We start from the raw sequence: 13,134 nt of genomic DNA, 5'->3' as shown, positions 1-13,134 counted from the left end.
TTAATGAATAATGAAAACTACCTCAGCTGTACTACAACACATTTACTGTGTTACAAGCAGTTTTGATTGTAAAACATCTTCAGATTGCCTGCAGTTAAACAAAACAGGAAATGAGGCTAAAGCAATGAATAAAATTGCCAACTAACTCTGATAACAGCCTTACACTAAATTCTCACCGGGTTGTACTAAAGTTATGACACAGACAACAACAATACCAACTGTGTCAGGACTTCTGTACAACTTGGTGAGGATCTAGTGTAAGGCTGTTATCAATGTGAGTTGCCTATTTTATACATTAAAATGCTGTAGCTTTAGCCTAATTTCCTGTTCTGTTTAACTGCTGGCAACCAGACAATGTTCTACAAACGAAACCAGTCGTAGAACAATAAATGTGTAATAGTAGAGCTTAGGGGGTTTACATTAATCGTTAGCATCTGAAAGTAACAGTCAGAAGTAGGAAGCAATGAAAGAACAAACCTATCAGGAGATGCAGTGTGGTTTACTGAGAGATTGTAAACACATGAAGGTGCTGGGGCCATGATATACAGGGTACAGCCCCAACTAAAGAAAGCAATCTCTCTAGAAAAGCTGGCTACAGTATTCCAGGCAGAGATATGTGCTATGGCGAATCTGCATAGGCGCCACAAGGATTATGGCCTGTATATTCATCCAGACAGTCAAACAGCTCTGAAATTTTTATCAGCTCCTGCAAAGAGATACAAGATTGTTACAGAATGCCATGAAGTCCTTGTGACAGTAAGGGAAAGTGACAGGGTAAACCTGCTGTGGGTCCCTGGTCACACAAGAACCAGTGGCACTGAACAAGCTGATAGACTGGCTACAGCAGGTGCAATGACTCCACTATTTGGACCAGGACATCTTTTAACCATCTCTGAGGTGATACGAACAAAACAACAAGCTAGATTAGAAGGCAGCTTGCAGAATACAAGATGTGTTAAAAAAGTAACAGGAATGCTAATTTTCTGGGAATAATTTTATTTATTCATCTATGTTAATGTTATCTCCTTCAAAGAAGTCCCCATTAGATATTACACATTTACGAGAGCACTTCTGCCAACCTCTGCAACACTTCTAGAATTCGATCTTTGGGAAAGCACTTAGTTCTCTGTGATGCACTTTCAATCTCATCTATGCCTGTAAAACAATAACTCTTTAACGTTATCTTTATTTCTGGAAACAGAGAAAAGGTACACAGGGCCATATCTGGTGAATATGGAGGCTAGGGTATCATCACAGTGTTGTTTTTTATCAAAAATACATGAAAAAGCAATGTAGTGTGAGCAGGTGCATTTGGCACAAATTTTGCTGTCACACAATTCATACCCAAAACACCCAAAAAGCTTTCACTGCATGAGTCAACTGATATGCGAAACAATCAGCAACTCCTCTGATTGTGATCTTGTGACCCTTCACAATAATTTCTTTCACCTTTTCCACAGTTTCATCGGTTGTTGGTGTGGTGGGATGTCCAGAATGCTTGTTAGCTTCAACATCTTCACAGCCATCTTGGAAATACTTATACCCCTCTTAACCCCTTGTTTTACTCATAGCAGTCTCATCAAAAGCAATATTCAACATTTCTAAAACCTTGTTACATTTTATTCTGTTCTTATAGCGAAATTCTCTGAGGCCTTTTTAAACCAAACCTATAATAGTCACTCTTAAGGAAACACATGTAACCTCCTTGACAACTATACTTCTGACACTGCTACCAGTGTACAGATATGTTTCACACATGTTCAGCAACACAACAATGAAAAATCACACGAAATGGACTAATACAATATGCAAAATTACAAAATACCTGTTTTTTTTAACACATCATCTATTGGACTAACATCCAAAAACAGCACATGGCAAGCTAATGATACAGAACCCATATTTCAAGAGAAGTTCTGTAACCCTTGGCTTGACCAAGAGACAGATTTAACTCACGGTAGGACTGGTGACAAGTCATGGGAAATTGAAGAAAAACCAAAACATGATGAGTGCAGACAGATAAGTGCAGAATAAATGGTGAGAGGGATGAAACAGTGACACATTTAATCTTCCAATGTGAAGTGGTGGAGGCCAAAAGACATAGAATACTTCAGTCTTAACTCTTGAAGAAATTATGTCTAACTTATTTATCTACCATATGATGAGAACAAATACATATATACAACACCTGTGGACTAATGTGCACAATCACATACTTGTACAATCTTATATCACCAGATCTAGCTCACTGATCCATTTGATTGCTTCTCTGATATGTGGTGAATGTCCATTATTGCTCCTTTACAAGCTCAAAGAGGGTAGTCAGCAACGATATGGATGGTTAATAGTAAGAAGGCACCACAGTCACAATTTGCAGAACCTGTCCATCACCGCTTGTGCAGTAGATAACCACATCTGCCCTGTCCAGTCTGAATTCAGTTCACGATCCTTTATGACATTTGAGGTGATCATATCCTTGTATCCACATGGAAGGGTTCTCCACTAGATATGTGTTAACTACAAATGTCTGCTACCACTGGATTTTCCATGTGTAGTTGACACTGTAAGAGGATCCCTTGTTGGTTGCTGCACTCCACAACAGTTTCCTTGATTTCAAGTGTTAGTGCTGTTCTTGTGCAATAGCTTGATGAATGGGTAGCTGAGGATTCTTTTGAATGCTATCCAGACTTCACAAAACCTTCTAGTCTTCCTAGAGCTGGAGGTGGAATATTGCTGAGAACAGGAAGCCATGGGGTGTCTGTACCCTGTAGAAGTGGACCATCTTTGTGCATTTGTCAACTTAACTGTATCTAATAAAAAACTGAGTAACAGCCTCCTACTACTCTTTATAGGTACCAGCTGGCTTTACTAGAATTGCAGTGAGAGAAACTGCACAATAAAATCAGTTTCAGAGTGAGCAACAGTGGGCTACGATAATGGTTGTTTTGTCTCCCTGTGTAAATCAATCAACGAACCAACCAACCAATCACATAAGGGTCAGAGATAGAAGGCAGCTTTGCACTCATTTGGAAGCTAAGCGAAGGTATGTTCATTCAGGGATTTATGATCATAGAATATAGACAATAGAGTGTGCACACAGAGAACAGTTAACATTAGCAGAAACAATGGAGGTCGCTTGCCGAATGAGAGTACAATAACCTTGGCCAGAGAGAAGATGAATACTCAAAGCAGTAGTGCATCACTGTGAAACAAAAAGAGTGACAAATTGTTTCACATTCAGTAAGCCAGGCTCTATGGTGTAAGATTGTAAGACCGAGATAAGTAGGAAAGGTAGGGCCAGTTGTAACAGGAAACGGAGGTATGGTCACAAAAGTGGTAGTGAGGATGACCAGTATTGATCTCCAGTCTCAAAATGTTCTGTGGTAATTACAAGGAAACATAAAGATTTCGTGCAGTAAGATACTTGCAGGGCAACTTATCAAGGCACAAAGGTCTATGTGCACAATCAAAACCTCTGATGTGCTCTAGGTGTAAACAAATTGCAACTTTGCAAGAGACTGCGTGGAGTGTGATTGCCATGCACAGAAAGAGAGAAAAATTCAGGAAAACAAGAAACGGCACACAAAAGCAATCATCTTCCGCCTCATCTGGAAAAATATTGATAATCAATAGAAAACACAGAAATCTGCTTGTAGAGCTGGAATGCCAGCAAGGAGCATAGATTTCTGGTGGACGTGGGGTACAAATAAGAATAGTGCGGAGAAGTAGCTTGCACGACAGCCGAAGGGGTATCCCAACTGACAGTATCAGGAACTGGGGAATTGCTAATATTGGTGCAATAGCACTCAGACTATGAACACAAAGCATTGCTTCCATGATAGGGGAACATGTGAATCTTCTGGTTGACAGGCTGGTAAGCACAAATTTCTTTGATGAAGGTGGGATCATAATTAATTACACCACCAAAAACCTGTGGATCCACAGGGAACAGATCAAAATGAAGACAGAGCAAGAGTGTGAACTCTGTGCAGAGCATAACAGGAAAGTCATACCTCTTTCGGAAGAGGCTCGGGCATGAAGCCAAATGCGCAAAGAAATACACAGACTAGGAGGGACAGAAAGCAAACTGTCAAGCTACCGCAGAAGCAAGCAACAGGGATTGCCAAAGAGAAATGAAAAAGTGATATCGAAAGACAACAGCAAGTCAGAAAAAGGCTAACAGTAGGGCCTCAAGAAAATATGTGTAGGCTGAGAAGAGAGGCAAGCAGAATGCGAGAGGCTATCATTCCTGAACATATGAACAATGGTGTCTATCTGCCTGAAGTGTTGGTAAAAGTGGATTCAGGGCAATGAGTAACGAGTAAAGTGAACACTAAAAATGTGAGAGTATCAGCAGAATTCTCACTGCTTATAGCGGAAGCAGTACCTGAATCAGCATTACAAACAAGCTACAGCTAAAAGCATGAATAATTATGCTGAAAGAGAAAATCCAAGTTAGTAATTTAAATGCAAAACAAAAAGCAGCCACTACCAAGATACACACCACCACATATAGCAACATTTTTCATTTGCTAAGAGACAAGTTATCTTCCACAGATATCAGGAGGTACAAAATCAAACTGCTACCGGAAGCACAAAGGTAAAGTGATTTGGTCGTAGCTCTATCAGATACAACAAGCACAAAAGAAAAGTGTGTGCAAATTGTTGCCTATTGAGAAAGTACAGTCTGCCAGCTACCAGTCTCAAATGAACGTAGCACTAGGAAGGTCGCTTTGTATGTTAAGAGAGATGATGCAACATTGTGTAAATAGAGCAGAAACAGATTGGGGCAGTTAGGTTCTGAATATGGTTTCCTATTACAATATGACTATGCACACCACAACTGAATATACTCCAAATGAACTGATTTTTGGAAGAGAGTTTAACATTCTGGGATACTACAAAAGGGTGAGACCAGTGGGATGTATAACTTTGATGATTATGTTGCAGAACTAAAAGAGCATATACAAGAGAGACACTGATGTGTAAGAGAACAAAATGCGCAATGCGAGATCAAGAACAATGAGTATTACAATGAAACACAGAATCCAAAGCAAGGGTGCACAACAAGGTACATCGCATAAATCAGATACTCAATGGTGACGTCCGTACACAGTGCTCTGAACAAAGGGACCTAACATAGTAATCTGTCAAAAATGAAATACATTCTTTACCATCCATCCAACAAACTGAACAAGTTTTTCTAATATTAGTTGGAGTGGAGCAAACTGGACAACAAAATAAATGGAAATAAAAGTTCAGTTGGCACCCAGACTGTACTATGACAACATGAGCAAAGTACAAATTTATAGTGTAACTTGGAAAATAGTAAGTTATTTCACTCTGCTAGAGCCGAAAGAGTAATCTGAGCAAACTGTAGTTCTTGCAAGGCAAGCAGATGAATTCTGTAAAGAAAGATTGACAGTACTGAACAATGGCATGTGGGAAAGACTGAAAGAACACAAGGTTTAATTAAACAATTAGCACAACATGAATCACATCTCAAGAAATGAAGAATCTGGAACTTTGTGGGCAAAGTCATGTAAAATCTTGTTTGGTACGTTAGATGAAGACGATGACACTTACTTTAAGGAGAAGGCAGATGTGTTATAAGGGGAACAAAAACAGCTGCTCAGACTTTTGAAGGAGCAAATAATGACAGCCATAGAAACTTTAATTGGTTTTAATTGAACAGTAATCTCCACAGAAAAAAATGAAGTAACTATATAGCAGGGAATGAAATAGTTAAGACAACATGTAACAAAGTACAAAAACAGGGTTGCAGAGGGTTGCAGAGAGCAGTAATTTTTGACTGTTAATGAATAACTTTACAGCTTACAGGTATTTTCAACGAATTAGGGTGGGAATATGGTATGTTAATATTAGCAATGGTAAACACTCATAAGGATATTCTGTAACTGCATCTGGTCAATCCAGTTCAGATTGTAAAGTACTTAGAACTTATTAAGTGGTATCAATGACAAGAGGTTACCTGTCACCCTTACGTCAGATAGCAGGTATCTACTGATCAGAGCTGCTGACCTGGATGTTTACATTGCGGGAACATCTTAAGCTATTTGTTAAACATCCTATTCGCAGAAGACAATGTGTTTGAATTGTGCAGAATATGACAGATGCCATTGGAACTGGATGGAACAAAGCATTTGTTTCTGTGCGAGATGCTATACAAAATATCTGACAATTTCACTGTACTAGTCAAACCAGTATGGCATTCTGATGCTGGCTGTCGCGAGGTACATGTCTTACAAACAATCATGTTGGATGAACATCCGCAACTGAGCATTGTACCAGAGGTTGAAAATGCCGCTTCAGTTGTAAAGTTCTTTTATCATCACACGACCGGTTTCGGGCTCTTATAAGCCCATCTTCAGATGTCTTAACTTGGTTCTGGGGCCACCAAGCACCGTGATGGACGTGTACTAGGCACAGTGTGCTACCTATCAGCGTAGAACAGGGAGTAGCAGATGCGAAAGAGGAGGCAAACTGGTTCATATGTAGCACACCATGCCTAGTAAATGTCCACAGTGGCACTCGGGGAGGGGGGGCGGGGCACACCAACAAGTTACAACACCTGGAGATGGGCTTGTAAGAGCCCAAAACCAGTTGTGTGATAATAAAAGATCTTTACAACTGAAGCAGTATTTTCACCTTCTGGTACATGTCTTAGTTACTGTGGAAAGAAAGTTGCATCATCTTTGACAGATGCAGTTGTGAGTTGTAGTGGTGCATGTGAGGACATGTTTCAGTGCTTCTGCGAATTGTCAAATGAATAATGTAAAGAAGCAACAGATTTGCACCAAATTCTGTTTCAAGTGCAAGACATCTGCAGCTGAAACCCAATGCACGCTGACAAAGGCATTGGGTGAGAGTGCACTGAGTCAAGCAAGAACATCTTTTTGGTTCAAGCACTTCAAGGAACACAGTATTTATGGAAGATGACAAACATTCTGGTTGACCGTCAACATGCACAATACTGGAAATAATCATGAAAGTGCATGACGTGATTCACGAAGACCGAAAGCAGACAATTCACAATGTTTATAACGGACTTGGGCTGTCGTACAGTAAATGTGAATGAATTCTAGCTGATGAACTAATACAAGCTGAATTGCAGTGAAGTTTGTCTCTCGTCTTCTCAGAATCAACCAATGAAACGTCAGGATTCAGACATGCACTGAGCTGCAAAAAAAAAAGAGAGAGAGAGAGAGAGAGAGAGAGAGAGAGAGAGAGAGAGAGAGTATCCAAAATTCTTATCCAGAGTCATAACAGGTGATGATTTTTTTTGTCTACAGTTATGAACCTGAAACAAAGCAGCAATCAACACAATGGAAAACGCCATCCCCTCCAAGGCTGAAAAATGCTCGACAAGTTCGCAGCAACATGAAGTCGAAGTTGATCATCCTATAAGTATCGACATTCGAGGAACTGTGCATAAGGAGTTTGTGCCACTGATCAGACTGTCAACAGGCCATTTAACTGTGAGGTTTCGAGGTGGCTGAGGGCCAATGTTCTGCACAAACAGCCAGACTTGTGGAAAAAGAAAGTCTGGGTGGTGTACCATTACGATGCACCCATGCACACCTCACCTGTTGCGAAGGAATCCCTGGTCATGGTTTGCCACCCTCCCTGGTCGCCAGACTTACCCCTGTGTGACTTCTATCTGTCCCTGAATATGAAAATTACATTGAAAAGGTGATGTTTTGACTTGAATTAAGACATCCAGGTGCAATCGCAATGGCTCCTGAACACGTTTCACTCTGCGGATTTCCAAGAGTGCTTCCAAAAAAGGGGACAATAACAGGATCACTGCATACATACCCCAAGATGACTACTCTGAAGGTGATGGAGGACATTAGGATGTAAGTATAGTTTTCTGATTTTCACAATGAAATTCTCAGATTTTTGGGTATCACCTCATACACTGCACCAGAAAAGGAGCTACTGCTAACTGATGATGCAAAATGGCAGTATGCGAAGCTGAGTAGTGAGCAGCCACATTGCAAAACAGTAGGTCAAAATCTCAAAATCAGTAAGCAAGTTGTTACTTTTATTTACGTATGTCCACAAGTTGTGTAAGGATAAAATGTCACAACTTGTCCCAAAAATCCTGAAGTAATTAATAGTATTAAATGAAAGTCTGTGGAAGCCACCAAGTAATACAATGGCTGTTTGTTGCCTCAATGGAACTAGACATTACCGTCATCTATCATAATGGTAAGTCCACCAATACTGTAATACGAGGCATGGGAAAGTTGAAATTTCTGGGCAAACGAGATGGATGCACTGCTCAAATGATGATTCACTCTAAGTATGTAATATGAACCAATGTCACCAGTACTGACATTGTACTTAACTTAAGCATGGAAATCAACTGCTGCACTGTAAATAACAAAAATTAAAAATTACAGGAATTTACACCCCAAAATCATTAAACTCTGGTGAAGTTAAAAAATTTTAAGTTGAGTGGTTTCTTGGTTTCTATCTACTTCACAAAACTAAATTGGTTCTGAGAATAATAATAGGTGCTCTAAACGAAAATCTAAGGCTGACACTTGAAATTTACACTTTTGTAATAAATTTTGAATTCCGTAGCAAGAATGACAGAGGAGATAGCGGTACTGTCTGATTAGAACTAAATACAAAGTTTTCAAGAAAAATCTTAATAGGGATCAGACACAGGACCAACCAAATTAATTAAAAAATGGGACTGACTATGTTCGTAACAGAAATGTCTCACAATCACAACCTATAAGAAGCAATCACAAAGTTTCCATTTGAGGGTGTTACTGCAAGGTATATGAAATGTAGTGTGCCTCCAATGTGGTATATAAGCCATGACATGTAGGCAAGGATCGGTGCAGCATTCATATATTTCTGACGTGCATACAGTAAATGCAGAAACTTCAACTATGGTGACATTACTACCAAATGCGTCCAAAGAGGAGCAATGTGCTGTTATTCTATGGCTGGCCAAAGGACAAACACCAAACAGACCAATCGGAAAATGAAAAGCTGTATGGGACAGCATATCAGTTGAAAACAACTGTTGTGAATAGTGCGCCAAAGGGTGCTGCTGCTTCATGATAACATATGGCCCAATATCGCAAATGTCGTAACACAGAAGTTGTGCCAACTCAAATGGTAGCACCTGCCCTATGTCCGCCCCTGGTAGCTGAGTTGTCAGCGTGCCAGAATGTCATACCTAATGGCCCGGGATTGGTTCCTGGCTGGGTCGGAGATTTTCTCCGCTCGGGTACTGGGTGTTGTGTTGTCTTTATCATCATCATTTCATCCCCATCGACACAAAATTTATTTTAACTAATCCAGTATTTTATTGACAGCCATACTTACCAGATTGCCTTTCTATATTTATTTGATCTTTTTACCATAGATCACTCTGAATGAACACCCCAAGATGTTTAACAGTTTGACTGATTCCAGTGATGCTTTGGTAATATCTTTGCAATTGAATAATACACTATGCGATCAAAAGTATCCAGACACCCCCAAAAACATAAGTTTCTAATTTCAGGTTCATTGCTCTGCCACCTACTGCCAGGTACTCCATATTAGTGACCTCGGTAGTCATTAAACCGGGAGAGAGCAGACTGGGGCGCTCCGCGGAACCCACAGACTTCGAACATGGTCAGGTGACTGGATGTCACTTTTGTCATAGGTCTATACGTGAGATTTCCACACTCCTAAACATCTGAAGGACCACTGTTTCCAATGTGATAGTGAAGTGGAAATGTGAAGGGACACGTACAGCATAAAAACGTACAGGCTGACCTCATCTGTTGACTGATAGAGACCGCTGATAGTTGAAGGAGGACGTAATGTTTAATAGGCAGACATCAGTCCACACCATCACACAGGAATTCCAAACTGCATCAGGATTCACTGCAAACACTATGACAGGCAGGAGGTGAGACAACTTGGATTTCATACTCGAGCAGCTGTTTATAAGCCACACACCACAACGGTAAATGCCAAACGATGGTGTAAGGAGCATAAACATTGGACGATTGAAGAGTGGAAAAACGTTGTATGGAGTGATGAATCACAGTACACAATGTAGCGGTCCAATGGCAGGATGTGGGTATGGCGAATGCCCGGTGAAGGTCATCTGCCAATGTGTGTCATGCCGAGAGTAAAATTCGGAGGTGGTGGTGTAATGGTGCGGTCGTGTTTTTCATGGAGGAGGCCTGCACTCCTTGTTGCTTTGCAAGGCAATATCCCTGCACAGGCCTACATTGATGTTTTAAGCACCTTCTTGCTTCCCACAGTCGAAGAGCAATTTGGGGATGGCAAATGAATCTTTCAACATGATCGAGCACCTGTTCATAATGCATGGCCTGTGTCTGAGTGGTTACACGACAATGACAGCCCTGTGATGGACTCGCCTGCACAGAGTCCTGACCTGAATCCTATAGAACTCTTTTGCGTTGTTTTGGAATGCCGACTTCGTGTCATGCCTCACTGACCACCGACATCAATACGAATTCCAGCATTACCGATGGAGGGCATCGCAAACTTTTAAGTCATTTTCAGCCAGGTGTCCGGATACTTTTGATCACATAGTGTATACAAGGAGTTCTCACTGTGAACAAGTTTTCTGTCGAATAATGTACCTGTACAAAATTCTACGAAGACATTTTTTATTTAATGGCTAGTATGAAAGGACTGCATCAAAGATTTCATTAAGTCAAGACACATGGCACCTACAGCATTCTGGATCCTGCGAATGAGATGTCTGAGATGAATTTTACACCACTAATGTTCATGGAATCAAGTGTTGATTCTCACTGAAGAGTTGCTCAATCTCTAAAAGAATCAGCACATGTTTACACAACACATGTTCCATAATTTTGTAACAAAATGATGTAAGAGATCTATAATACTTTACATCTCTTAAAAAATTGCATCAAAAACTGGAACCTTTTTTCCATCCACATAGGATATTTGACAGTACACAAACCTACAATAAAGTGCTGCTTGAAAATTAGTCTCTTTCTTTTTTTGCACAACTGATTTACTATTTAATCAATCATGTAAATCACTGGAGTTTCCTCTCTCAGGAGATACTGATATTGCAATCATCTACCTCTGTATCTATCATTTTTGTAATAATGGGAAAGTGCAACAGTTGTGCAATCTTCTTCAATGAAGCGACTTTAGAATACAGACTTTTGTCTTTTGTCAAACTCATTATCACCTTCATTACCATACCATTGCAATCAGCAAATGAGTTGAAGGATGAGTTTATTACATGACAATAAGTAAACCAAAACATCTCCACTTTTTTCCCTTGCAATTTATCAGATAGTATTTTGCAAAACATCTACACATCTCATGTAGCTCTTCCATGCTCATTTTGGCTTCATTTAAAATTTGTTTGTATGCAGAGCTTCAGCTGTAACTGGGCAATGTAGAGGTTGAAGATATCACTATTCAGTTGTAACTTTTTTTTATTTGTTTTTTATTATTTTTCAATTCTTAAAGCACGACCTGTTTTGGACTCTTAAATGCCCATCATCAGGTGTGATAACTTTGTATTGTGACCTTGAGTGTCGTGATTGATGAGTACATGATGCAGTGTACCACCAGCGAGTGCAGAGCCTGGAAGGAAACAGAACCTTACAACTGAAGCAGTATCTTTAACCTCTGCTTTTGCAGTAATTTTGTAACTTTGTTATTAGACCCTGGTGGGGACTTTCTAATATGATACATATTGCTCTAAGGCCAATTATGAAACACTTTCACATCTGAATGGCATTGTTACATTTAGTTTCACAGCATAAACAAAAAGAAACTTGATATAGACAGTATTACAGCAGAGAAGAAAATTAATTATAGTAAGAACAAAGAGATGGATTATCTGTATGCTTACTACAGGCATGATCATTCAATTTGTGCTTAAAAGATTTTGATGACCACAACATTTGTTGGATAGAGTACAAAAACTAATGGCTGACTACACATGGTATTTCCCTCCTGTTCTTGTGTGAATCATCACAAATTTTGGAGACATAGCCATTTACAATTGCTTGTCGTGTGATTCACAAAAAATCTTTTGCATCAATGTATACAGCCCTTCTCAGTTACTTGTGGGATTACAGTGGAAAACATACTGCTGATACTGATTTCATTCATTTGACCACACATCTAAATCCACTGGACGACATCAGGGTGCATGTTTTTTCTTTGTATCATCCTGTCTACCGCAACAGGAGTGTGACAGTACCATTTATGTGAATTTATCGATGCAGTGAATATAAGGTACTTAGTAATTTTACAAAGCATCAATGAGAGAGAAGAGGGGCGGAGGAAGAGTAAATGAAGGACAACAGAAGAGGAGGGGAGGAATATTCAGATTATATAACCTGTCGATAACGAGGGCATAAGAGATCGAACACATGAAGGGACCAATGAAGGAATGAGAATGAATTTGGCAGCATTCTTTTCAAATTTAGTGATATAGGAAACCCAAAATCTGAATGGTGAGATGAGAATTTTAATCATAAATACAGTAGGACTAGGATGGTAAAAAGGAGGAGGAATGTGTGTGTGTGTGTGTGTGTGTGTATGAGAGAGAGAGAGAGAGAGAGAGAGAGAGAGAGAGAGAGAGAGAGAATGCGCGCATAGTACAAATAATTTAACTAATCTATACAAACAATGTATACACTAAAATAAAACCAGCAACTATACTTACGAAGAGACGCCCCAGATCCTACTTTATGTCGAGCTAAAGCAGCATACTGTGCTCGTGCCTTGGCACGTTGGGCTGCCTGCAGATCAATAGCACTATTAGATCGGAGTGCTGAAGGGCCAGGAGCTGAACCTCGACGTGGTGATCCATCTGCATAAACCAAGATAAATTTGTAACATTTAATACGTTACTGATGAGAGACATTGTTTTGAATGCCATGCTGACTGCTACTCAACAGTGACTACGTCAAAAAGACATTCTTTCAATAGTGACATTTCCTAGAGTACATGTATCTTGAAACTTAAAGCTTTTCGAGATAAATGGAATGTTTCCTGGTTACCATCTGCAAGTATCACATTTAGTGAATCACTGCCAGTGATATACATGCAAGTTAATCATCAGAG

At 39.8% G+C, this 13,134-nt stretch overlaps 1 protein-coding gene across 6 annotated transcripts in view; it reads right to left on the bottom strand.

The window, feature by feature from the left end:
• LOC126248748 (CLIP-associating protein 1-A) overlaps window positions 1–13,134 on the bottom strand; it is a 275,249-nt gene that overhangs the window by 115,579 nt on the left and 146,536 nt on the right. For all 6 annotated transcript variants that reach the window (XM_049950080.1, XM_049950084.1, XM_049950085.1 and 3 more), the window contains one exon: window positions 12,734–12,880. In XM_049950080.1, coding sequence (XP_049806037.1) covers window positions 12,734–12,880 — 147 coding nt within the window. The remainder of the gene's footprint in view (window positions 1–12,733; window positions 12,881–13,134) is intronic.

Source organism: Schistocerca nitens, chromosome 3 (genome assembly GCF_023898315.1).
Source record: "Schistocerca nitens isolate TAMUIC-IGC-003100 chromosome 3, iqSchNite1.1, whole genome shotgun sequence".
NCBI lineage: Eukaryota > Metazoa > Arthropoda > Insecta > Orthoptera > Acrididae > Schistocerca > Schistocerca nitens.
The sequence above is the reverse complement of the archived record's forward strand: the minus strand, read 5'-3'. Positions and strand labels throughout refer to the sequence as shown.